General features: G+C 33.9%; 2 protein-coding genes across 2 annotated transcripts; both read left to right on the top strand.

The window, feature by feature from the left end:
* Nucleotides 1-357: 357 nt before the first annotated feature.
* On the top strand, nucleotides 358-19700 carry LOC140613344 (olfactory receptor 4A15-like). The gene is made up of 6 exons (XM_072791876.1): nucleotides 358-472; nucleotides 11208-11282; nucleotides 12283-12355; nucleotides 12927-13048; nucleotides 13409-13466; nucleotides 18212-19700. Exon 6 carries the CDS (start codon nucleotides 18249-18251, stop codon nucleotides 19200-19202), a length of 954 nt encoding a protein of 317 aa, XP_072647977.1. The 5' UTR covers nucleotides 358-472; nucleotides 11208-11282; nucleotides 12283-12355; nucleotides 12927-13048; nucleotides 13409-13466; nucleotides 18212-18248; the 3' UTR covers nucleotides 19203-19700.
* Nucleotides 4261-5208, top strand: LOC140613342 (olfactory receptor 4A5-like). Its single transcript, XM_072791875.1, has one exon. The coding sequence runs from the start codon at nucleotides 4264-4266 to the stop codon at nucleotides 5206-5208; it is 945 nt and encodes a 314-aa protein (XP_072647976.1). The 5' UTR covers nucleotides 4261-4263.
* Nucleotides 19701-23204: the final 3504 nt, after the last annotated feature.

Below are 23204 nucleotides of genomic sequence, written 5' to 3' on the forward strand. Positions count from 1 at the left end.
CTCACCATAACTGCCTAATAAGAGATTCATTCAAGTAACTAATTTAAGGTTATTTTTTAAAATTTGAGTGTTTTTATATTGGTAAATAAGGGCTTGATCAAGCTAATTTCTACTAGTAAGGCCAATTTTTGCATAGTTTTCCCAACATTAGCAGCTTTGTCTTTCTCTGAAGACATTTTCCCAGTGAGTGAGAATGTTCAACTATCTTTGTACAGTTAATATTTGTGTTGTTTTAAGTGTCTTTGTATTTTAGGCATCCACATGGATAGTTCTACACTCATCTGAAAGACTGAGATGATGGGGAGCCTGCATGGAAATGTGGAAAGTGTGACCATTTGGAACTATTTCTAGGTGGACTGATCAGCCACACATTATTATATGTTCTGTTGCAACACATAGTTATGTGAAGTATCTATTGCTATCCACAGTGGTAGAAGCACTATTTTTAACGTCCAGAGAAAAGACCCAAGAAGTAAGTCTTTAAAACAACCAAGGCATATTCAGTAAAAATTCATGTTATTTATTTAAATATAGCTAATGCTTAAATATGATATATTTTCATTGGAAGAGGTCTGAATTAAGCTGGCAAAAATGAATCTAGCCAGTGTATATAAAATATGTTTGGTTTCAGTATTATAGCCTGACATGTTTATTGTCCATTTTGCAAATAACAAAGGGGAATATTAAATGCTTTTTAAAAGGTTTTGTTTATTTATTGAGAGAGAGAGAAAACAGGAGAGTGTGTAAGCAGGGGGAAGAGTAGAGGCAGAGAACCTCAAGCAGACTTTATTTTAGTTTAAAATGAACTAATGGATTGATAAGCAACCTTGGCTCATGGGCTATTACTACAGTTACATAGTATTTATATTATGCCAATTTTATAATTACTGTTAGACATTAAATTAGAAAATTTAAAATCACATATCATATCAAGTCTGTTAGAATATAAAAGAATAAAAGCCTATTTTGTTTTGGAAGCTTGATGTAGGCTGTTATGTGTGAATCTTAAAATTATCATAGAAACCGTGTTTGTGCATATTTCTGAAAAAACTCATGCTAAGGGGGGTAAATTTTGGCCACTAAGATATAAAACTGTAATTGTATAGTACTGTAGTATTTTTGTTACTGTGGGATCTTAATTTATTTTTTTAATAAAATAGAGCCATGTTAACTTAGTGGTTTCAGTTATTAAAGCCTTGTAACATGCTCTCAGTTTTTATAGTTATAAAATCTTTGATGACTTAAACTGTGGAGAATAGTTTGTATACTTAATTTCTACATGTGAATAATTTAACTAATAGATTTATCCTAGTAAAATCCAACACTAGGATTGATAAGATACTCTTTCCTTCAGAAAGTAAGGATTAAAAAATAATAACTGGATATAGACTGCCTTATATCCTTATGTTCTTCAACTGGTATGGCTTTGTCAATCTAGAGCTTCAACAGTGATAGAACTCCTGAACCAAATGGAGTAGTCATGTGAATGAGGCATGTGGACTATTGATCATACCTGGCTTCTAAGGAAACCTCAGTCTTCTGCACTTATCCTCACCCCCTGCAAAAACTATGGGAATGGAATCAACTTGTCTATATTTGGGACTTAGTAATTCTGTAATTCTCCTGAACACTGAATAACCCAAAAGTTTGGGTTTGTATCTGTAGCTGTACAAGTCTTTTCTCATTTAATTTTGTCCTTACTGTTAGATGTAGGGTTTCTGAGGAATCAGGGCTTTTATTCTTTTTGAATTTTCTTTTTTACTGAGATGTGCTCTGTGTTTACTTGTTATGATTTCCTCAAATGCCTCCTCAGTGACCACTGGAAGGCTCACAGGATTTGGCTTCTAGCTCTCTCTCACTAAAGGAGACCTTTCTGAATATGATTTTTCAAAGAAAACTAACATCACTTAATTATCACATTAATATTTTTTTTACCTGTGAATATTCATTTCTTAAACATAATTTCTCCTTCCTGATTTGATACTTCTTTTCTTTCATTTTCTACCTGTCCCCCCCCCAGCTTTCTGCTTGCATCTCGACAAGATACATTTCCTCATAGGTAAATATTACTACTCATATGTAATAAAATAGGCATACAACCTTATTCTATGCACAAAAAGGGGTTCATGAGTTATAGGTGCAATATTCTTTTTTTTTTTAAGATTTTATTTATTTATTCATGATAGTCACAGAGAGAGAGAGAGAGAGGCAGAGACACAGGCAGAGGGAGAAGCAGGCTCCATGCACCGGGAGCCCGCCGTGGGATCCGATCCCAGGATCGCGCCCTGGGCCAAAGGCAGGCGCCAAACCGCTGCGCCACCCAGGGATCCCAAGTGCAATATACTTTTATCCAGAACTTTATCTATAATTCTTGTCAAAATGACAAAGATCCAGATGATTTGTTCTGATGCAATTTAACAGTGAAATATTCAAGAACATTAATAATACTGTAATTTGTTGAGCTTTTACCTAGTGCCAGGCATATTCTAGGTGCTTTATTTATTAATCAAACAACAGGCTTAGGAGGTAGAAACTATTATTATCCTCATTCCAAAATTCATGAAACTGAGTCCCAGAGAGTTTAAGTTGCCCAAGGTCATCTAAATGGTAAGTGTTGGAGCTGGGATTCCAACACAGACAGTCCAGCTCCAGAGTCCACTTTTATTCACTACCATGTTATGCTCTCTCCAAGATGTTTTGGGTCTTAAATGGGTACACTGAATGAGAAACTTGTAGTCATTATTTGGCCTTTACCATGATCAAATCCCATTTACCACTGGCTAGCATTTTTCAGGGAATAGTGGTTAAGCTTGGAAATTTTTATTTAATTATAAAAATATGAAAAAAAAGAGAAAAATGTCAGCAGAATAGAAGAGACGAGGCTGCATGAAAAGTATTGCAGAGAGTTCGACTGGAAAGGATTCTGCGATCACCTAGTTCAATCATTTTATTTTCCAGCAAACAGACTGAGACAGGATGTAATTATAGTTAGAAGATGACTCAAGCTCATGCCTTCTCACCCTGGCTTAGAGTTTTCCCCTGAGTGTGCTGCTTTTTACAACCTGGGCACTGAAGTTCTATTTTTTTTTCTTAAGATTTTATTTATTTATTTGAAAGAGATAGAACACAAGCAGGGGGATGGGCAAAGGGAGAGGGAGAAACAGACTCCCTGCTGAGCACTGAGCTCTGTGGCCAGGCTGGATCTAAGGACCCTGAGATTATGACCTGAGCTAAAGTTAGATGCTTCCCGGAGCCACCCAGGCACCCAAAAGTTCTATTTTTGAGCACTCTCGGTATCCAAGAAGCACTATAAATAAAACCATGCCCTATTTTCCCCTACCTCTTTTTTCAGGGACTGTTTTTCTTGTCTCACTATGTCGTTTACCCCAAGGGTTTTGAAAAAAAAAAAAAAAACCAAGTTAATGTAACAATTTGTAAAAATTGCAAGTCAGTTCAGTTCCATTCAAATATATTTGCTGAAAATCTAGATAGTGTGTATGGGTTTTTTTTTAATAGTGTATATGTGTTAAGAGTTGTGCAGTAGGCAAAGATTAAAGGGTGATAAATCTCAACTCTTAAAAAGCTAATAGAGAATCAGACTCCCGTGATAGAGAGTGATATGCTAAATAATTTTGTAGTTGTTTGGTACAGCTCAGTCTAGTCATTATGTCAAAGTCTAGTCTGAACAACTAACAGTGAAATATCATAGTATTAAGTGAATTATTCCAGAAAAGCTGCTATTTTTGGTGCTAGATAAATCACAGTGTAAAGGTACTTACTCACTGCAAATATTACCACTTCAAAGGACTGACTCTATGCTGATTTGTGTAGAGTTTATTGCCACTACCAGAAAGTAAGTTTCTGGAGAGCAGGAATCCTTTCCTTGTTTGTGGCTGCTGACTTCTGTGCCAAGGGCTGACATATTTTAAATAAGGCTATAATAAATATATGACTAGATTTAGGCTTTTGATTGCTCTTTTCTATAAATGATCCACTAAGACTTAGAGAAAGAAATTCTTACTTGTAGGCCAACAAAATCATCTGAAGAGAAATAGAATTGTCAAGGGAAAGTGTAATGGGCTTTTTGGAAGAAGAACTCAATAGGTATCACTAAATGTTTATTGCGTGTAAACTGCTGTAGAAAAAGATATAATGATGAAGACGTATTCTTAACAATGGACATATTTATGGTCATGTTCATGATTTCATTACAGGTCCTGTTCTCATCTCTCAACCTTGAAACAGGCCTTATAGAAAGAGTACATGGGAAATAATAATGTGACAGAATTTGTCCTCCTTGGCCTCACTCAGGATCCTGAGGGGCAGAAAGCATTATTTGTCATGATTTTACTCATCTACATTGTGACAATGGTGGGCAACCTACTCATTGTAGTGACTGTTTTTGGCAGCCCCTCTCTGGGCTCCCCCATGTACTTTTTCCTTGCCTATCTGTCACTTATGGATGCTGTTTATTCCACTGTCATTTCACCCAAATTGATTATAGACTTACTCTGTGACAAAAAGACAATTTCTTTCCCAGCTTGCATGGGTCAGCTCTTTCTAGAACACTTCTTTGGGGGTTCTGAGGTCTTCCTTCTGGTCATGATGGCCTATGATCGCTATGTGGCCATCTGTAGGCCACTGCATTACCTGACTGTTATGAATCGACAGGTTTGCATCCTGCTGATAGTGGTGGCCTGGATTGGAGGTCTTGTGCACTCTATGGTTCAGCTTCTCTTTGTGTACAGCCTCCCATTTTGTGGCCCCAATGTCATTGATCACTTTATCTGTGACATGTACCCATTATTAGAACTTGCCTGCACTGACACCTACTTAATAGGCCTCACTGTGATTGCCAACGGTGGAGCAATCTGTATGGTCATCTTTATCCTTCTACTCATCTCCTATGGAGTCATTCTAAATTCTCTTAAAAGTCACAGTCCAGAAGGGAGGCGCAAAGCCCTGTCTACCTGCAGTTCCCACACCACAGTGGTTGTCCTTTTTTTTGTTCCCTGCATTTTCATGTATGTTAGACCTGTTTCTAACTTGCCCATTGATAAGTCTGTAACTCTGGTTTATACAGTTATCACTCCCATGTTAAATCCTTTAATATATACCTTGAGAAATTCAGAGATGAAAAATGCTATGGAAAAATTCTGGTGTAAAAATTTAACAAAAGGTAGAATAAGAATGTGTCACCTAAACTGAATACACTTATTTTAATTCTAAAGCAAGAAAAAAGGTAAAATTCTAACAATGGATTTAGCCAATTCAATGGATTCTCTAGAGATATTTCTTTTTATTTTATACAAAGTCATCAAAAAATAGAATAAATTATCTTTTGAAGTAAGAATCAATCTGATAGGTAAAAGGATGGATAAAAGGCACAGGTATTTTTCCAATTATAAGTAAAAATAAAATTAATTTCACTGTGTAGCCTTATTTTTCTTGGCTCATATCAAAATGGGTATTTAGAAATGAATTTTTAAGTTTAAAATGTGAAAAGCAATTACCTTTGAAAATTTACTCTCACCTAAATTAATGAGAAAACAATTTGGCTAATACTTAGAATAAGTTACTGGGGCCAAAAGAGTGGTTTCTAGATTTTAATGTTCATTATTCTATCAGTGTGGCAACCTTCTGTACCTGCATTGTGCATCCTGCCTTTAAAATTACTTCCATTCCTCAGGTCAGTGCTTATGCTTCTGCAGTTCAAGACATTTATATGGAGGATGATATAGTGTTTGGTTAGACACTATCAGTGAGCAATTTTGTTAAATGGGATGTTGGATGTTTTCACATGTTGGGATGAAACTGTGTGGGATAGTTAATGATAAAAACAGATTCTAGTTCTCGATCTGAGCACAGAAAACCATACTCATCCAAATTATAAACATATTTTTATCCTTTCCTTCATTAGTTATTAGGTACATTTTTGCAATTCTTCAAAGAATAGATAGAACTGTTTATTTTGTTTTCATGATACTGAAGATATGGGTAAAGAAAGAGGATGAGCACAGGGTGTTATTCTATATGTTGGCAAATTGAACACCAATAAAACATTATTAAAAAAAAGAAATGCATTATTTTGCATAGCAATATGTTTCCTAAAAGTTGTATTCTATTTAAATACTTTGTACTTACAGACTTAGCAATGTTTTCTTTGGTCTAAACAAAATTTGTTTTTCACAGTCATGCAAAAAATACCGATAACAGGTTTTTCTGTCTGCAGTCCATCCTGGAACACTGTAAACTAGGAAGAAGGGGCAGCTTGGGTGGCTCAGTGGTTTACCACTGCCTTCAGCCCAGGGTGTGGTCCTGGAGCCCCGGATTGAGTCCCACATCCGGCTCCCTGCGTGGAGCCTGGTTCTCCCTCTGCCTGTGTTTTTACCTCTCTCTGTGTGTCTCTCATGAATAAATAAATAAAATCTTAAAAAAAAAAAAACTAGGAAGAAAATCAAACTGCTTTCATTGTAACATGGAGTATAATCTATGATTTATAAGAATTTTCTAACTAAAAAAACTGTAGAACTTTTTTTTATTTTAAAATTTTATTAAGCATTTTTTCATGCATATTGATAATATATGCAATTAACTTTTAAATATTGTAGTCTCTTAGAAGAGCTAGAAAAAAAGACAAAAACAAAACCCAAGACCAGTAGAAGGGAAGAAATAATAAAGATTAGAGTAGAATAATAAAGATTAGAGTAGAAATATAGTATGATTCAGTCTTTTTAGATTTGTAATATATATTATGTCTCTATTTATGAGATTTAACCAGGGCGTTCTTCAGTACGTACTTGAAGAAAATGTGTATTCTATTTTTCTTGGATGGAATGTGATATCTATATGTATATATCTAAAAGATAATATATATCTTTTAGAACCATGTATTCTGAAATATGCTTCAAGCAAAAATGTTATTGTTGAAAAAAGAACTTAACTGAGGGTACTCATTTAAAATAAAGATTGTCAGAGAAAAGGTGTTTGGGGAGAATGGGTGAAGGGGATTAAGAGTACATTTATCATGATGAGCACTGAGTAATAACATTTAGAATTGTTGAATCAGTATATAATACAGTGAAACTAATATAACACTATATGTTAACTATAAAAGTAAAAAACAATAATATATCTATATATATCCTGAGCTCATTCTTTGAAAAGATCAACAAATTTGATAAGCCTCTAGCCAGCCTCATCAAACAGAAAAGAGGAAGAGAGGATTCAAATACAATCAGAAATGAAAGACCAAAAAAAAAAAAAAAAAAGAAAGAGCATAAATAGCAACCAACATGATAGAAAAACACAGGATTATAAGAGAATATTATGAAAAATTATATGCCAACAAATTGGACAATCTAGAAGAAATAGTTACATTCCTAGAAACAAATAACCTTCCATAATTGAATCAGGAAGAAATAGAAAATTTGAACAGGCAAATTACCAGCCATGAAATTGAATCTGTAATTAAAAAAATCCCAACAAATTCCAGAACCAGATGATTTCATAGGTGAGTTCTACCAAACATTTATTATTATTTTTTTTACCAAATATTAAAAGAATTAATACCTATTCTTCTCAAACTATTCCAAATGATAGAAGAAGAAGGAAAACTTCCAAATTCATTCTCTGAGGCTAGCATTACCCTCATACTAAAACCAGATAAAGACACCACACACAAAAAAGAGAACTACAGGCAAACTTGGCTGATGAACATAAATGCCAAAATTCTTAACAAAATATTAGCAAACTGAATCAAACAATACATTAAAAAAATAATTCACCATGATCATTGGGATTTATTTCTGCATTACAAGAGTGGTTCAATATTTACAAATCAATTAATGTGATATATTACATCAACAGAAGAAAAGATAACCATATAATCATTTCAGTAGAAACGGAAAGAACATTAGACAAAGTATAATATCCATCCATGGTAAAGCCCTCAAGAAGGAGGTTTAGAGGGAGCATACCTTTAACATAATGAAGGCCATATATGGAAAACCCATAGTTAACATCATACTCAAACTGAGAGCTTTTTCCCTAAAATCAGAAACAAAATAAGGATGTCCACACTCACCACTTTTATTCAACATATACCGGAAATCCTAGCCACAGCAACTGGACAAGGTAAAGAAATAAAAGGCATCTAATTTGGAAAGGAAGAAGTAAAACTTTCACTATTTGTAGATGACATGGTATTATATATAGGAAACTCTCAAGAATTTCCACCGAAAGCTTCTAGAACTGAAAAATGAATTCAGTAAGGTCACAGGATACAAAATCATTTTACATAAATATGTTGTATTTTATATACTAATAATGAAATAGCAGAGAGAGAAATTAAGAAAACAATTACATATACAATTACACCAATAATAATAAAGTACCTAGGAAAAAACTTAACCAAAAAGATGAAAGACCTGTATTCTGAAAACTATAAAACATTGATAAAAGAAATTCAAGATGACACAAAAAAATGGAAAGACATTCTATGCTTATACATTGTGAGAACAAATATTGTTAAAATGCCAATACTACCCAAAGCAATCTACAGATTTAATGCAATCCCTATCAAAATGCCAACATTTTTTCGTAGCAATGGAGCAAAGAATCCCAAATTTGTAGAGAACCACAAAAGACCTCAAATAGCCAAAGCAATGTTGAAAAACAAAAACAAAACTGGAGGTATCATGATCCTTGAATTTAAGATATACTACAAAGCTGTTGCAATGGAAACAGTATAGTATTGGCACAAAAATAGACACACATCAGTAGAATAGAGAGCCTAGAAATAAACCCATGATTATATGGTCAATTAATCTTTGACAAAGGAGGGAAGAATATACAATAAGAAAAAGACAGTCTCTTCAACAAATTGTGTTGGGAAAACTAGATAGCTACATGCAAAAGAATGACACTGGACCACTTTTTTACACCATACACAAAATAAACTCATCAAAGTAGATTAAAGACCTAGATGTGAGTCCTGAAAAAACAAATACCATATGATTTCATTCATATGTGGAATTTATGGAGAAATCAACAAAATGAGACAAACAAAAAGACAGACTCTCAGAAGTAGAGACCAAACTGATAGTTACCAGCACGGAGGTGCATGTGTGGATGAGTGAAGTAGGTGAAGGGGATTAAGAATACACTTACCATGGTGAGCTGAGTAATGTATAGAATTGTTGAATCACTATATTGTACACCAGAAACCCATAGAATATGGTATATTAATTTTATTGGAATTTTTAAAAAGCTTTTGGTATTTTTGTGTTGAAATTACATTGATGTCACTGACAACTGAATCTTCATGTTCTGAATATAACAACTCTGCACTCATTTAGGTTTTAATGCTCTTAAAATTTGGAAAAATTTTATAAAATTTTAATATCTCTTTTGATAAATTTATTTATGTTTTTATTGCTTTTTCCCACATACCTACTGAAAATAGATTTTATAAATATTTGTAATTTTTATAATATAAGCCAAATTATATCTCACTGCAAGTCAACAATTTACATTCATTTTGTTAGCAGCACTGTATTTTACCATTGGCACTTCTCTTTTGAAGTGCCTCTTCACGTACTTCAATTTATTTGGCATATTCACAATGTTTTATTGACTTAAAAGCGATTTTTTCATAATGCAAAACTTAAAAGTTTTTCCTAGTGTTTTGGTAGTGTGAGTGGTTGTACTTTTTCTTTCAGTGTTGTCAGAATTGCTGCATTTTTATTTCAAGCTCATATAACAATCCATAAATATTTTCTTCTAGTTTATTTATATTTACAGCTTTGAGTATAAATAAGCTTGCATGTGTGGGAGTTTTAGGGAAAAAAGAATATGTGTGTGTGTGTGTGTGTGTGTATGCACATATATCTTAAGAATTTAAATCTACTTTCCAAATGGATTTTTGTTGCCTTAAATCCAGTATTTCAAAATGTTAAAAAAGTCCAATGTATTTCCCTAATCTGATATGTCAGGCTTATTATATATCCAAATATCTATGTATCTCCTTTGGTTGGCTGGTTATTTGCAAGCCAATATCTTTTATTTTAGGTCATGTGAGTAGATTTTGATGTCTGATAAGAAGCCTATCACCCAATACTCTTATTAAAAACAACGTTTTCTGTTTTGAACAATTATTACCCACATAAGTATTAGATCAAGTTCAGAGGTCTTAGAAAGAAACCTATTCAGGTTTTGTTTGACAATATATTCAATGTCCAACTAATTTGGAAAAGCTCTACTATCTTCTTTTTTTTTTGAAAGATTTTATTTATTTATTCATGAGACACACAGAGAGAGGCAGAGACACAGGCAGAGGGAGAAGCAGGCTCCATGCAGGGAGCCTGAGTGGGACTTGACATGGGACTTGATCCTGAGTCTCCAGGACCACACCCTGAATGGAAGGCAGGCACTAAACCGTTGAGCCATCCAGGGATCCCCAAGCCCTGCTATCTTGATCACATTGAATCATTCTATCTGGGAACATGAAAAAAATCTCTGTTTTTATTTAGGTCTTAAGTATATCTATATTTTTCTCATATGGATCTTCCTTTTTTTTTCTAGTTGATTTCCATATATTTTGTGATTTGGGTTGCATTAATGAGAGATACCCTTTCTACATTATATTTTCTAAATAATTATGACTACTATTTACTAAAAGTATTTATCAGTTTAATCTTGAATTCAGCCACTTTACTGATTTATCTCATTTAAAATGATAGATTTCAGTTAATTCTGGATTTGCTACATACATGATGCTAATATTTTAATGATTTTTCTTTCTAATATTTTGTATCATATTATATTATTGTAATAACATAGGAAAAATGGGATAACTGAATAAAGGAAATCTTGACTCATTCATAGGTTCAATAGGAATGCCTGTGGTATTTTCTAGTTAAAAATTTCTTCATTAGAGGCATCTGGGTGGCTCAGATGGTTTAGCATCTGCCTTCAGTTTGAGTCATGATCTCAGGATCCTGGAATTGAGCCCCATTTTAGGGCTCCCTGCTCCCCACTCAGTGGAGTCTTCTTCTCTCTTTCTGCCTCTCCTCCTGCTTGTGCTCTTTGTCTATCTCTCAAATAAATAAATAAAATATTAAAACAAAATAAAAATATCTTCATTAAAGAGAGGTGGTGACTCCATGCCCTCTTCATTTCTCTCCTTCTCTCTCTTTTTCTTTTAGGAGCCAGATATTGAAGAATAGAACATTCAAAAGGAATCACTTATCCTAAGGAAGTTGGAGACTTCACCATGCACGGTCAGGGGAAGGAACAGGCTCAGAAAAGACCCCAAAACCCTTAAGTTTGCACCTTAGACTGCTTCTTAGCACAGAGATAATCTATAACAGTAAAAAAAAAAAAAAAAAAAGAAACCAATATAATAACAAAACCAAACCAAACCAAAAAGAAACCCCCAAAACAGCAAACCTGGGAAAGGGAGGAGAATCTGATCTCCAGAATTACTACATTATTAGATTCAAATGTCTAGTTTTCAGCATAAAATCTGGAAACATAGAAAAAAACCCAGAAAATACAGCTCATTCAAAGGAAAAAAATAAACCGATAGAAATTGTCCCTAAAATCTCTGAGGACTGGACGGGACTTGAACACACTGTTTTAGAGATGCTCAAAGAAGTAAAGGACGTATGACAAAGGCCAAGAAAAGGAAGATAAAGGAAAGGTCAAGGTCATGAATAAAATGGAAATATCAATAAAGAGATAGAAAACTTCCATATCAATAAACCTCAATAAGGAAATAATGTATTTTTCAGATGATGTACACAGAAATTCAGATTTAAAGACCTGAGATTGTTATGTAAAAGACATCTGAATATCAAGTGTCAAATAGTTCTGGATTTAGTTTTTTTTTTTTTTTCTTATATTACTTCGCAATAGTCTCTTTCAAATCAGATGTCCTGATCACCTGTTTCTGTATTTCTTTTTAAGACAGATTCTCCTCTTTTGGGCAAAACTTCTGGGTTTGAATTTTGTATGTGGGTGTTATCTCCTCCAAATTAAATGAAAGCTTTTAGTGTCTTGATTACCAATAATATTGTGCCATTGTGCATGTCTTTTATATGCAGAGACTTAGGCTTTTTACTTCACTACAGTGCCCTCTCCAACTTGAGAATTTCAGATATATGCTGATTAATTGAAAATAAATAATTCTGGTTCTTGCAACATTATATTTTTGCTATTAATAAATGACGTGCTCCCTGCTGTTAAATTGCTGTTTTTTTCCATTTAATTCTCTTGAAGTGATTGGCCAGGAGAAGCCTCTGAAAACGTGGATCTTGTGGAAGGCCTCCATTCTCGAGAGTATGAATCCTCAGTGAGTTTAATTTTGAACAAACAGCCTTGGAGACACACTATTTTAACAACTCAGTGAAGTAATTTGTTCATTCTTGATTTAGTGCTCCATCATATATTTCCTTACCTGGGAGATTTCTCCTTGGGGATTAATGTTGTTGTCAATATATTAAAAAGAAAGCCATTACATTATTGGTCATGGATCAGATTAAAACAGTCGTGTAAATGCTTTCAGAAATATCCCAAACAATCCAAAATATCCATTTCTTTGATTATCCAGATCTCTGCATTATGAACTAAAAATGTTATTAAAGGTTTATTCAATTAATTTGGTTAGTTAAATATAATAATGAAATTTTACATTTGATTTTTGGTACATAATGTCAATGATGGCTTTCAAATTCAATGATTCATCAGTCATATCAGCTGTGTATTCTTGAAGTGAGCTCTGGATAATTCCATAATCCAAACTGTTAAATGTTTATGAAAGTTGAAGATGGTCATGCTTTGTGAAGGCAAAAGGGGAAAAATTGTTATGTGACAAAGCATTTCTGGCTGCATTAACAAAGTGTGTCCTGATATTTTTTCTGCAGTCACACTGGGTTTGATGCTGAGTTATCTTCATCCAATTAAGCCATCATCTTCCAGAACCAGAGATAGAATTGCAGAAGTGTGGATTTGGAACAAATGACCATAGAGGAAACAGAAAACCCAGGTAACATACTCAGAAAAACTCTTCATATGTTCTCATTCATTTGGGGAATATAAATAATAGTGAAAGGGAATATAAGGGAAGGGAGAAGAAATGTGTGGGAAATATCAGAAAGAGAGACAGAACATAAAGACTCCTAACTCTGGGAAAAAAACTAGGGGTGGTGGAAGGGGAGGAGGGCGGGGGGTGGGGGTGAATGGGTGACGGGCACTGAGGGGGGCACTTGACGGGATGAGCACTGGGTGTTATTCTGTATGTTGGCAAGTTGAACACCAATAAAAAATAAATTTATTATTAAAAAAAAACTCTTCACTGTCATAGGAATAGGACAAAATAAACTTATAATAATCCATCTTTCTTAAGGAACAGGTTTACCATTTGATCTAAAATATCTTATGCCAGATGGTCCAGAAATAAGATAGTAAGTACATGCATTTTCTCTATTGTATAAAATATTATTAGAATAATTACAGTGGCAGTAATTTCTCCAACACTTTATTTTAGATTTACTTAATTATATACTGAGAAAAAGAAAACATAGCATAACATTACAGTACAACCTGATATATATATGGTCTTCAAAATAACTTTTTAAGATTGCTTTATATAATTTAAAGAATCTCATAATTAGATTAGAATTTCCAATAAAAAAATTTAAAGAATCCAACAATTATTTATTTTGTATCAATATATTGGAGATAATAGTAAGGATTACTATAGCTCTTTATAAATTGTTACCTTATACTAGTATCTTTAAATGTTCTGACTCTGTGTAGACATTTTATTTTGTTGTTACTTTTCATTAACGTAATATATACATAGTACATTATTGTGTATTCATTACCACTATCCATCTCCAGAGCTTTTATCATCATCCCAAACTGAAACTCTGCATCCATTAAACAATAACTCCTCATTTCCTTGGCCCCTTGTAAACACTGTTGTACTTTCTGTCTCTGTGAATATGACTATTTACTTATGACTATATTTACCTTATAAAAGGGAGACTATAAGATATTTTCCCTTTTATGTCTGGCTAATTCACCTAGCATAGTGTCTTCAGGCTTTATCCATGTTGTAGCATGCATCAGAATTTCTTTCCTTTCTGGGGATCCCTGGGTGGCTCAGCGGTCCTTTCTAAGGCTAAATAATATTCCATTATTTCTACGTTTTGGCTATTGTGAATAATGCTCCTATGAATGCTAGTGTAGAAATGACAGTTTGAATCTCTGCTTCCTATTGTGTGTATTTACCTCTCAAAACAGTTTGATATTTAAATTAATAACTCTTTATTACAAAGGAAAACTCAAAACGAATGTGGAAAGTTGAGGTGAGAGAAATTTAGCTACTTGTTAGATTCATTGACCTGTATTTATTCTTTATTAGAAAGTGAATTTTAGTGTTTGTGGAAATGGAAATCATGAATTTTATTAGATATGAGATCTATAAAATGCCAGTATCTATTTCTGCCTATGGGTTAATTATATGGATATTTTCTCATTTTTAGGGTCTTAAAAATATTGTGATTAACATGGATGCATTGTGTTATGCGTCCAGTTGACTTCTTATTTATAAAATGAGAACGCCTTTGATTAAATTTAGATTTAATGATACATTGCAAAGAGGAGAATGAGATATAGAGAAACACAGACAGAGCACTTGTACACAGTGATGCAAATGGTAAAGAAAGGGGGGTTCTGTAATTGTATATGATAATGACCCAGTCAATCCATCCATCCCTCAGAGAATGTTCCTTTGCATTATGAGAGAAGACAGTGGACTTTGGGGAAGCTCATGTAAAACTAATTATAGAGATGTGGCACTAAAGTGACATGGGAAAACAAATAATTGTAAATAACATCTTGAATTTATTTAGCGCTTATTACTTATTAGACAGTTTTTGGAGAGTTTTATTTGCATTATCATATTTAATCTTTAAAACTACTCTATGTGCTAGATGCCATTATGTTTCATTATGCAGATGATGTGAGTAATTTGCCCAAGGTCACACAGTTGGTAAGTATAGATTCTGAGGCTTAGATGCCAAACCAGAATGGAGAACCTGAGTTCTGATAAAGTACACTGTGGACATCCAGGGACACCCCAGAAAAATTATGAAACAAAACAAAACAAAACAAAACCCACAAAGACTATATATGGGATAGCTAATCAACTCTCTCTGATTGTTGTTATTCTGTGTTTGCTCCCAAAGTCTATTCAACCACATTCAGGTTTTAGAGGTAGCATTTTTCCTTTACTATGAAGTAACTGACTTGGGAAAACGTGATAGTTCTTTAAAATGTATCTTTTTACATTTAAAAAATTTTAAAAAAGGTTTTATGTGTTTATTTGAGGGAGAGAAAGAGAGCAAGTGCAGGTGCCTGTAAGCACCTGTGCAGGAGTGAGGAGGGACGGGGGTGGGGGTAAGCAAGATGGAGGGGGAGAAGGAGGAGAAGAGGTAGAAGGAGAGGGGGAAGCAATCTGCTCATTTAGCAGGAAGTCAGGCAGAAGGCTTGATTCTAGGACCCTGGATGGTAAGCTGAGCCAGAGGTGGATGTTTCACTGACTGAGCCATCCAGGTACCCATATATGTATCTTTGTTTATAATTGGATGATCAGATTAGGTGTTTATTAAGACCTCAACATTTTTGCTGCATCATTTTTATGGTCACTACTCGATCATTAAAAGAAATGCTTGCTTATGTGGGGAACAGATTTTACTATAGACTGCTAAATAGAAACATATTCATATATGTATTGTGATCATATTTTTCAAAAAGATCTGGACTAGACTCAAAATTTCAGAGTCCATAATTTCCAGTATTTTGCTGATTTGAAATTCTTTCCCAGTATCTTACACTTTGCATACAATAGACATGGGCTGTTTTTCTGCTTTATGTTGAGCTTCACATAGTGTAGATCTTAATTTATGTTACTTCTCATTGTGGGATAGTTATCATAGATTTAAGTTTTTGGATCATTACTCAATGATTTATTTGTTCTCATTGATTGTGTTAAGAAATTTGAAGTATCTCATGAATGTTGGAAGCAGATATATTTATTTTGAATAAAATACTGCATTGGTAAAGTATAGAATTTTGTATCATTTTGAGTCAAATCACTAGTTTTCAATAGCCTAAAGTAATAATTATGTTCATAAGCACATTTTAACAGTCAAATATTTATCAACCCTTAAAATGCATAAGGTACACATATAGATTCTGGTGATATGTGTACCTTTATTAAAAAGATGTGTTTACTCTCTGGGCAGATCTAATAGATGATGGGAAAACACAGCTAGGGAAAACACAGCTATTAACAAATGAGTGCTACAGGACAAGGGGTTGGATTCTCCTAATGGAAGTTACCTCTTGAATGCTCACACAATCCCTATGAATTGTGCCATTATAAATGCAGACACAGCTTTATAACTGTGAGTGAAGATATTTATGTATGCAATGAACTGCTGGAAGCTCCAAAGATGGAACTCCTTTAAGTAGCTAGTCTCTTCTGATATCTTAAAGTTCAGAATTTGGTTTTCTGGAAGTATAAAACTTCTGAAGGGTGAGTCCTGTATTGATGCTGGATCACTCTCCAGTCTAACTCTGGATTGAAAGTTCAGGAAATCTGAAACTCCTCTACTTCCAATTTAGTTCCCCCAAACCAAACTTGATCAATTACAAAGCTTATGTCATTCAGTTCATTTATGGTTTTCGCCGGTTCCTATCTGCCTTTTCTGTTTTCTCTTATTTTCTCTCTTCTATGTTTATATTCTCCCTCTGATTTTGAGTACAAATTAGCTTGTCTAGAAGCATAAAGAATAAAATAATCTCATTCCCTTCACAAATGATAGTCTACAAATATAGATGTTATAATGGAGCACATTTAAAATAATCCTGCCAAAACAAAATTGCACCCATTACATGTACAGTTGGCATTGGATGGCATCTGATAGTCTTCATGGATAATTTATTTTCCTTAGGTAAGAAGGAATGTCTTGTATTCCACATAGACTCAGATAATCAAGAACTAACAGTATGAACAAAATATCTGGTCTAGTCGATTCATCACTTTAATAATCAAATAACCTTTAACACATGCTAATTCACCCTGAGTATTGTAAAGCTGGTCTACCACGAAGTACTAGCATATTCTTTAAGATACAGTTTTTAATGACCAGAATTCAGAAACTTAAACATCTGAGAAGATTATAACCTTTCCAATTAAGAACATGCATTTTCCCAAGATGATTGAGCAAAATCAATTGATGTTTTGAGATTTTTAGTATAGAATGTTTGCTATGATATCATGATTCTGCCTAAAATCTTTATGATTGCATTCTAAATTGAGCTATGGTTAACAATAATCAATTCTAAACAGTTTTGGAAAGTAGGGAAAATGTCTATGTAGTACCTATTTACTTAGATTTACACTATTCATTTTTCTACCCAATAATCTAGCTTGTAATAAATTTCAGTTCAGTTTGTATGCTTATGTGTGTGTATTTTCAAACAAAATGTTGCTTATGTTGTACTTTCTTGAGTGGGAAGAATTTAATATACTGATCTCATTTGGTTTCTTACATGCTTAAAATTCAGCTGAATTAAATAAAGTTAATAAGCCTTTAAGGGGCATTCATGGTATGTCTGGTTCTCTCACTTCTGCAGGTGACTTATTTTTCAATATTTGGAGCTCATAGTGAAGCAACTCAGAAAGGCAGTTATCTAAATTCAAATTATCACTTTATGCTCCATGAACTAGGTATTATTATGTAAATAAGGTTATTAGAGATGAGATTATTTCCATGGTGGATCTCAGAAGGCCAAGAAAGCATTCAAGATAAAAATAAATGACATATAACATGCAGATTGCAGTAATTGTGAACAGGATTCTGGAGAAAGACCTTCTTTGTTGTTTGGTGGGTCATGTCACAGATATGCCCACTTGAATGTACCTCCCACATAGAAAATTGGTCTCCTCATTGTAGTTGCTGCAAGAAATTTGTGGAAATGAAAGCAAAAACTGTGACTGGTGATTCTAAACTCTCATACTCTAGAAAGTCACCCTGTGTGAGGCTCTGTGGGGCAAACATTGTTGAGTCAGGTAGCCATTTTTGACATAAAGCTTGTGATCCTCTCAAATTCATTATGGCTCTTTTGTTTGCAGCTTCTGACACCAGAGTTCAAGGCCTTCCAAAGAACATATGGGAAATAGAAACAATGTGACAGAGTTTGTCCTCCTGGGGCTCACACAGGACCTGGAGGGGCAAAAATTTCTGTTTATCCCATTCTTACTCATCTACATTGTGACAATAGTGGGTAATTTGCTTATCATGGTGACCATTATGGCCAGCCAGTCTCTGGGTTCTCCCATGTATTTCTTTCTGGCTTATTTGTCATTTATAGATGCTACTTATTCTACTGTCATTGCTCCCAAGATGATTGCAGACTTGCTCTATGAGAAGAAGACTATTTCCTTCCAGGCTTGTATGACTCAAGTCTTTCTAGATCACTTATTTGCTGGTGCTGAAGTCATTCTTCTGGTGGTGATGGCCTATGACCGATATGTGGCCATCTGTAAACCACTTCATTATCTAATCATCATGAATCGGAGGACATGTGTTCTTATGCTGCTAGGGGCCTGGACTGGAGGCTTCCTGCACTCATTGGTTCAATTTCTTTTTATTTATCAGCTCCCTTTCTGTGGCCCCAATGTCATTGACAACTTCGTGTGTGATATGTATCCCTTATTGAAACTTGCTTGCACCAATACCTACCTCATTGGAATTTCTATGATAGCTAATGGAGGAGCCATTTGCACTGCCATTTTCTTCATTCTTCTAGTTTCCTATGGGATCATATTATACTCCCTTAAGACTCATAGTTTAGATGGGAAACTCAAAGCCTTCTACACCTGTGCATCCCATATAACTGTGGTTATTTTATTCTTTGTTCCCTGTATCTTCCTGTATGCAAGACCTAATACTACCTTTCCCATCGATAAATTCATGACTGTGTTTTTAACATTCATAACTCCCATGCTGAACCCCTTAATCTATACTCTGAGGAATGCAGAAATAAAAAATGCCATGTGGAAACTTTGGAGTAAAAACGTGACCTTAGTTGATAGAGAGTTGTATTGCTCATGCAAAATATGATACTACTCTTTTACAGAATCAGGACTATTTTCACTATCAGTGATTATATCTCAAAAATTATCTCCTTGGGTTAGTTAAACCTATTTATTCTGAAACAGCTATATAAATTAATCTTTATTGAATTGGAGTATGTTATAACCCTTACAAAGCAAGAGAATTGTGTGAGTTTAATCCCTGACATATGTAATCATGTCGTGTTAAGATTCTTCAATGGGCATCAATTTTTGGTTTTATTTCAAGTTTTTGTTTGTGGGGTATGGTACCTCCATGGAACATAAAAATATAGAACTTATTCTCTTTTAGTTCAACAGAGTGAAATTTTAAAATTAAAAATTCACATTGTTAAAAAAAAGCTTTAACTAACAATAAAAATAAATATCTTGGTCAAATTAATTAATTTGAAATTTCACTGCACATATTCGTAGTTGAGGATAGATCTATGAGAAGTGAACTTTATTAGCTTTATACTGTGATGGTAGCATAAGTTGATTTTGTATATTTGAGTTAAGTTTTAGACAGAAAAATTAAATTATTCAACCCATTGTGTACATCTATATCAAATGGTCTCTTCTGGTAATTGAAACACATATTTAAGTCACTCATGTCAGAGTGGAACCCATGGTCTGCCTACATCAAATTCTATTCTCTGGGTATACTTTTTTAAAAATTGCAATAAATGTTAAACCTTTTGGGAATGTGCTTTGTTTTACATATGAATGCCTTTCTCATTCTCTGTAAACTTTGTGTTCTTGACTTAAGTGAGAAGTCAAAGGTACCATTTCTGTTTACAATTGCTCTACAGAAGTTTTGGAGGTTGATTCCTGTATTATGAAGATCGTTTTTCAAGGCCCTTGCATTACACATTACCTTGTTGAGAGGTCAACCCATAACATGGATTGGACATGAAATTGGTATTTTTTGCCCTCATCCTTCTTTCAATTTATAATTGGATCCCGTTAGTGTACTTAGCAATATTAATGCTTCCATTTGTTTAACATGTATTGAATAAATGCTAGACATGAATTTTCATTTGTTCTTCAATGAAGAAATAAAATGTAATCTAGGTATTTTAATCAGAAAGGAATCCAATATAGTGGAAATGCTTCAAAATTACCAGTATAAAAGGAACTGACACCTGGATACTGGTGTGAACTCTGTTGGGATCAAGGATTCACCACCTAAGCTGTGATGCAGAGATGAAGAAGCCTGATTCAGGATGAAAGATGTGTGCATATACTTCTTAAGTTCTTTCCTTGTACTGATTATATATATATATAATATATATATATATCATATATATACTGATTATATATATGATATATATGATATATATATATATATATATCATATATATATAAGTGTTAAAGTTTTGCTTCTTACATTTACATCTTTGACCCATATAGGATATACATTTTCAGGTATGGTGTGAGGTAGAAATATAGTTTCCTTTTTATTCTAAGAATAAATTTTCCCAGCACATTTATTGAATAACCCTTGAATTTCCCACCATGCTGCAACACCTCCACCTTCATATATAAAAAATCCATATATCTATTCTTCTATTTCTTAGCTTTATATATTGTTCAATTAGTTGATCCATGAACAGTAATACAGTACCTAGATTACTGCAATGTTTCAGTTTACTATTGTAACATAAAAAAATCACCCCAAAATTTAGTGGCTGAAAATACCAGCAATCACTTTATTGCTTCAGATAGTTTCAGTGAGTAATGAATTTGGGAGCAGTTCAGAGAGGTACTTCTGTTCAGGGTCTCTCCTGAGATTGCAGGCAGCAATTGGCTGAGCCTGAGGTCATCTGAGAAGTTTCTCCAGTCACATGTCTTGTACCTAAGCCTGCAAGTCTTGAACAGTGGGGACTAGAACAACTGGTATTCCTTGAGATCGTAAGGAGGATGTGGCCCTAATATGATAGGAGATCATATGATAGGATGTGTCCTTGTAAGGAGAGGAAGGAACAGTAGAGTTCACTCCCTCAAATGTGTGCACAGAAGAGAAGCCATATGAGGATAGTGGGAGAAGGTGGACCATCTACAAACCCAGAACAGAGACCTCACTAGAAACCAACCCTGTTGCGACCTAGATCTTGGACTCCAGCCTCCAAGACTTGGGAAAATCAATGTCTGTTTAAGCCTCTCAGTCTGTAGTATTTTGTTATGACAGTAGAAATAGATTCATGATGATGATGATGATAAATAATCTAGATATGGTGAATAAAGCCTTGAATTGAATTACCATAATTCAATTCAGGAAGATTGTAGCTTCTCATCCAATCACCAGATATGAAAAATTTCTAAAACTAGCACTTTTTAAATGAGTGAATTATCACAAATCTTTGAATAAATACTCCATGATGCCACCAAAATTAAGGGGTGTGTATCTTTCTCTAAGGCATCTGAGACCATTTGCCAGGGTAACTGTGCTCTGGAAAAAGAAAAATACACAAATATTTCTGGAGATACTAGAAATATGTTGCAAACCAATGCACAGAATGCCACTGTGGTCTAGTGGTCAGAAAGCAGATGGAAAGTGAAAGAATATTGACTCAAAGCTATCATAGTGGGCCAGTTCTGCATCCATTATTAGACTACAGACTACATGTATTCTCTAGGAGTACATTTCCATTTTGGATCATTAGTCCCTGGAGTATAGTTTTATGGAATGAAGGACTGAGTAGAACTATTTAGAACTAATTTTCCTTTTCAAAATAGTAAGCAAAAAGCAGTAAGCATATCCTTGGACTACCAAAGAGATTCGATGGACACAGGGAGTGAGACTTAACTACATTCCCATTTAATTTACTTGTTTGGCTTGGGAATAAAATGCAAATTCTAAATATGTGTGGAAAATGGAAGCTTAAATAAATTAGATCAGACTTGAGAGTGCTGAGCAAGAGACATTGGAGGGTCTCTAGCCCTTGTGGAAATATGTGATGCCATTGTACATTCTCTCTGTTAAAACACTTCATTCCAAGATTTATTTTGTTGTTTGTGGCTCACTCCTTTTAAGGCTTTTCGTTCTGTATATATGCCAAGTGTTTTCTCCTATGGTTTCCGATATGGTTTTGGAGCTCCAAAGTGTCCTCTTTGTAACTCCTACTAAATTTTTTAAAATTGAGAACTCTGTTCCATTTACTGTAGATGATTAAACCAATATAAATCCAAAGACATTCAGTGGGTTCCTGAAAAAGAAATAAATTAGGCAAGCCAAAAATGTCTTGTTTGAATTACTCTCAACAAATGAGAATATCAGCTATGCCATGTAGGTAAAAGATAAGTAGGTTGAGTTATAAGAAGACTAAATTTTTATCCTTAATTTGTCACTATCTGAATGTGTAATTTGGGAATATTTCTTTCCATCCCTGGATCTCAGTTTCTTCACATGGAAAATAAAAAGTATGGATTAAGTACTTTTCAATAATTAATTCAATCCCCAATGCCTAAGATTACTGACTGACCAAATTCTAGCCCCTCTGTGCTTGAATTTTCAGAAAACTCTCAGAATATAATATGAAATCCAAGATTAGTATTCTTATAGTTACACACAGAAAACACTTTCTAGGGACTTTTGATTGTGGAGAGCTCTAAAATTAGGCAGAGAACATTGTGGAACTGAAATAGTAGAAACTCATTTTGATTCTACCACTTACTAGTTACACCATCCTGGAAAAGTAAAAGAAATCATTCTAAGCCTCAGTTTTTCTATCTATGAGTTGGGAATAATGTATTCATTCTTTAGAGTTATTCTGAGATTGAATATGAGAGATTATAAATAATGTACTTGATACCTTCTTTTGATAGTGAATGTAGAGCAAATTAGAAATGGAAAGGGACAGTAATATGTTATTAACTGACTTGACAAAGTAAATAGGTAATAGTAATTCCAAATTCTCCTAAGAGAATTCTCAAAGGAAGAAGTTGATATATTTCAAATTCCCAAGTGTTTTTTTGAATCTATTTGTTAATGTCTCCACAACTTAGAATG

The sequence above is a fragment of the Canis lupus genome, chromosome 21 (assembly GCF_048164855.1).
Source record: "Canis lupus baileyi chromosome 21, mCanLup2.hap1, whole genome shotgun sequence".
NCBI classification, from domain to species: Eukaryota; Metazoa; Chordata; class Mammalia; order Carnivora; family Canidae; genus Canis; species Canis lupus.

Coding starts and splice junctions, on each gene's coding strand:
- LOC140613342 (XM_072791875.1), top strand. CDS start 4,264: ATGGGAAATAATAATGTGACAGAATTTGTCCTCCTTGGCCTCACTCAG.
- LOC140613344 (XM_072791876.1), top strand. CDS start 18,249: ATGGGAAATAGAAACAATGTGACAGAGTTTGTCCTCCTGGGGCTCACA.